The 4,122-nt window shown below is 60.1% G+C and overlaps 1 protein-coding gene and 1 non-coding gene across 2 annotated transcripts; both read right to left on the minus strand.

The window, feature by feature from the left end:
* Positions 1–193: 193 nt before the first annotated feature.
* On the minus strand, positions 194–265 carry DQ04_tRNA062 (the record flags this gene model as incomplete). The annotated part of the gene is made up of 1 exon: positions 194–265. It is a non-coding gene; the product is annotated as a tRNA-Thr (tRNA).
* A 942-nt stretch (positions 266–1,207) lies between these two features.
* On the minus strand, positions 1,208–4,000 carry DQ04_12631000 (hypothetical protein; the record flags this gene model as incomplete). The annotated part of the gene is made up of 1 exon (XM_009316785.1): positions 1,208–4,000. One exon carries the CDS (start codon positions 3,998–4,000, stop codon positions 1,208–1,210), a length of 2,793 nt encoding a protein of 930 aa, XP_009315060.1.
* Between the last annotated feature and the right edge of the window lie 122 nt (positions 4,001–4,122).

Here is a 4,122-nt window from a genome sequence, read left to right on the forward strand (position 1 = left end):
CAATCAGAACGCAAACCAACACCAAGTTGGAGATACACCAGGACATAGCGCGCCTCCTCCCTGAAAACACAAGTGTTTTTTTTTCGTTTTCTGGCCAATTCCACTTCCCTTCCAATGCGAAGGACGAAAAGCCGCAGCCGCCGCCCCTCATGCATGCCTGACGTGATATGGCGGGGTAGGGGGAGAAAAAGTAAGGCCACTGCGAGAATCGAACTCGCGACCCCCACTTTACGAGAGTGGTGCACTGCCACTGTGCTAAGCAGCCGTGCCCCCTTCCTTCTCCTCCCCCCTGGAGGAGCCTCTCACCTCCACTCCCACCCCCCCACGCTCACACTCAGACAGCGAGAGGGACAGACCCCCCCATGCATGTACGAATATATGCCGCATGCATATGAGCATGCGTCTGTGCCTGTCTGTCTGTCTGTCTGTCTGTCTGTGTGTCTGTGTGTGTGCATGGTGGAGCAGAGGGGAGTCACCATGCTACATTTCCACCTGGTGCTAAAGAGAGAAAAAGGGGTGGAGTAATATTTTCCCAGACACAAGACGAAAGGGCGGGGCGAAATTTGACATGTCACATTCATTCANCATGCATGTACGAATATATGCCGCATGCATATGAGCATGCGTCTGTGCCTGTCTGTCTGTCTGTCTGTCTGTCTGTCTGTCTGTCTGTGTGTCTGTCTGTGTGTCTGTCTGTGTGTCTGTCTGTGTGTCTGTCTGTGTGTCTGTCTGTGTGTCTGTGTGTGTGCATGGTGGAGCAGAGGGGAGTCACCATGCTACATTTCCACCTGCTGCTAAAGAGAGAAAAAGGGGTGGAGTAATATTTTCCCAGACACAAGACGAAAGGGCGGGGCGAAATTTGACATGTCACATTCATTCAGAGGCGTTTCTTCTTGCTTTGTGTGTATGTTTTTTTTGTTTTTCGTTCTTTCCTCCTCTCCTTCATGCCTTTAAAATAGCCCACACAGAAATGTCTTTGGCATTATGCTTGTGTGTCCTCTCTTCGTCGTCGTCGTCCTTATGCCTATCTCCCCGCGTCTAGAGACTCCCCAAGACGTGGCCAAAGGAGGCGTTGTTGCCGTGCTCCTCCTTNTCCTCTCCTTCATGCCTTTAAAATAGCCCACACAGAAATGTCTTTGGCATTATGCTTGTGTGTCCTCTCTTCGTCGTCGTCGTCGTCGTCGTCCTTATGCCTATCTCCCCGCGTCTAGAGACTCCCCAAGACGTGGCCAAAGGAGGCGTTGTTGCCGTGCTCCTCCTTGAAGTAGTCACACAGCTGGGTGCGGGCACGCAGCGCGTCGATGAGCACCTGATCGGGCAGGTTGATGAGAAAACTGCTACACTCCCGGTAGTACGCCTCCGCGAAGAACAAGACACCGCGCCAGAGCTGCATGTCCTTCTCCCACGTTGCGTCCTTCGCAAGCGGTAAAAGGACCTCTTGATGAACAAAGCGAACAAGGTCCGTGTGGGGCCGCTGAGCGTGAATGCCACAGGCAAGGATCAGGGTCGCCATCAGTTGCGAGGGGACAGGCGCCCCGCCGCTGTGCTGCATCAGCTGCCGCACCGCGCTCTTTATCTCCTCGGGGCCATACAGAAGCTCGGCTGTGGCGTCGTCAAAGGTGCGTGACAGCCTAAGCAGCACGCCAATGACCTCCTTCGTTGTGAGTGTACTGATTGGGAGGTCCTCCGCAGTCTGCGACTTGGCGGCCACAGCAGCTGTTGCAGCAGCAGCAGCAGCAGGCGACGGGGACGAGGATGGATTGGCGTCACCGAGAATGCCGCGTGATTCCGCCCGCGCCACACCGGACGACGCCGATGCTGCCTGGCTGTGCGCTGCATGAGCGTCAGTGGCGACGGACTCGTGTGGCGCGCGGTGCAGGTAGATGAGGAGGTCCACGCGTGAGAGACCACGAGAAGCGCCGTCGGAGATCCGCACAGAGGACCGCACCAGCACCTCACGCACGACATCTTGGATGAACTGGTGCAGCTCCTCGCCCCGCATGTGCGCCACTCCACCTGCTGCATTCGCCCCCACAGCAGCGGTGGCGGCCTGTTGTTGCTGCTGGAGTTGCATTTGTACAAAGTGCAGGAACGCACGCAGGTACACCCGCCTCAGTTCTTCCGCCGTAACAAGACTCATAAAAGGGGCGATAAACCGCACATCGTGCAGAGACGCAGTGTCGTCCACTGTGGCGCCAGCAGAAGAGACGGCGCGGTACAACAGCGGGATTGCGCTGCCGTCGAACATCACACGCGCATGCCCCAGCAGCGCTACAGCTGTTTGCTCTAAATCCGTAGCCGCTGCATCGGTCCCTGGTCCCATTAACCGCAACTCAGCGCTGATCGCCCAGAGTATCTTCTGCACCAGCAGTGTGGCGTCGCCGCTGTGCCGGCGCAGGAACGGCATGACGTTCGACATGAACGCCAGCGTGCCCACCCGGAACAACCGCTGGCACATGCGCCGCACATCCACGTGCTCGGCGAGCAGATGTATCATCGCCTCATTCTGCCGCTCCACGCACTCCTTGAAGACGCTAAAGAGAGCGGGGAAGAGCTCCTTCGGCTGCCGCGCGCACAGCATGAGAAAAGGCCCGAGGTGCCGGTCAAGCGCGTCGGCGAGTTTCCGCATCTCCCTCTCGCGGAGCGTGGCGACGTCAGTGTTGTCCTCACTCTTCGCCGCTGTGACATCAACAACGACACTGCCACCACCAGAAGAGGGCGAAGGGAGTTTCGCGAGTGGGATGGCCGCCATCTGCCGCTTCGCGTAACGCACCAGCAGCGACTCGGCGCTCTTGTCAATGACGCGGCGGCCGTCGGGGCCACCAGCGGCGAGTAGCGCACCCAACTGCGTCACCGCCAGTCGCCGCGGGTACTCACTCCACGCAGCAGCGAGGTGCAGCAGGCTGTTCACGGCGTAGCGGCGATACACCACCCGCTTCACCGCGAGGTTCTTCAGGAGCCACATGCCCAGCAGGCAACGCGCCTTCTCCGCAGAGAGGCAGTAGTGCTTGTGAATGTAGTGCCACACGTAGCGTGTGAGGCGCGGGCACTGCAGCAGAGCGTCGAGGAGCAGCGCCGGCTGCTCCGCCTCCGTCAGTAGCTCCATGACGCGGCACAGCAAGTGACTGTACACACACGGCGTTTGAACGCTGTCGTCGCGGAAGAAACGTGACGCGCCGTCGGCTGACGTCTCCCCGTTCTTGTCCCCGTCATTGTGCACACCCGCCTCCGCTTCGCGTGGACGCTTGCGGTCGCCGAACGCACCGACGCTGTCATGCGTGGACTGGAGCCACTCCACCGGGTTGTCGGTGTCTATGGTGAAGGTGGCGTGGGAGTGCAGCTGCAGCGACGCCCCGTCCTCCTCTTCCGGCGCGGCAGTGATGGCGCTCATGAAGGCAAACGCGTTGGCCCCCCGCTCCCGCACCGGCGCCTGCGCGGAGAAGAGCGTGAAAAGCACCTGCATCGTGAGATGGTAAGCTGACGTGATTGGTGGTGGCGACGGCGCTGCCTTGTCGCGCGCATTATTATCATTATTATTACTGCTGCTGCTACTATTGCGGTACTGTTGAAGGTCGCGACGCAGCCGCACGCACACGGCATCGAGGGCCGAGTCCATCATCGATGATGGGAGTTGCGCCAGCGCACGCGCAATCAGTGCCTGTACCTCACGCACGCGAACCTCCGTCTCCTCTGCGACCGTGTCGTAGGCGTCGAGCAGCGAGAAGAAGCCCGCACGCAGCATCACCGCGAGCCCAGACTCACTGTCGAGCAGCTGCGTGCCTCTCGCGTACATCGCAGGGCTTTCCTTGAGGTGCTCGAGCAGGCGACCGACGGGGATGCCCTCAACGCCCTGCTGCTCGATGCGGCGCTGTCGCAGGATCTCCTCGCGCTGCGCCTTCTTCGCGGCAGCGTACTGCATGCGCTCCAGTCCCTGCAGGTGGAGGGCCTGGATGCCCTGCTCCGTCATGATGTCCATGCGGCGGATACTCAGCAGCACCATCTCCACAAGGGCGTTGACGGACACCGGGCCGACGGTGCTCTGCAGCAGCGCCTCCTTGCCGCTGCCGCTTGCGCCGCCGCCGGGCAGCTGCGTCGCGTCGTCAAGGTCGCCGAGATCGCCAG

The sequence above is a fragment of the Trypanosoma grayi genome (assembly GCF_000691245.1).
Source record: "Trypanosoma grayi strain ANR4 Tgr_1263_V1, whole genome shotgun sequence".
Lineage (NCBI taxonomy): Eukaryota > Euglenozoa > Kinetoplastea > Trypanosomatida > Trypanosomatidae > Trypanosoma > Trypanosoma grayi.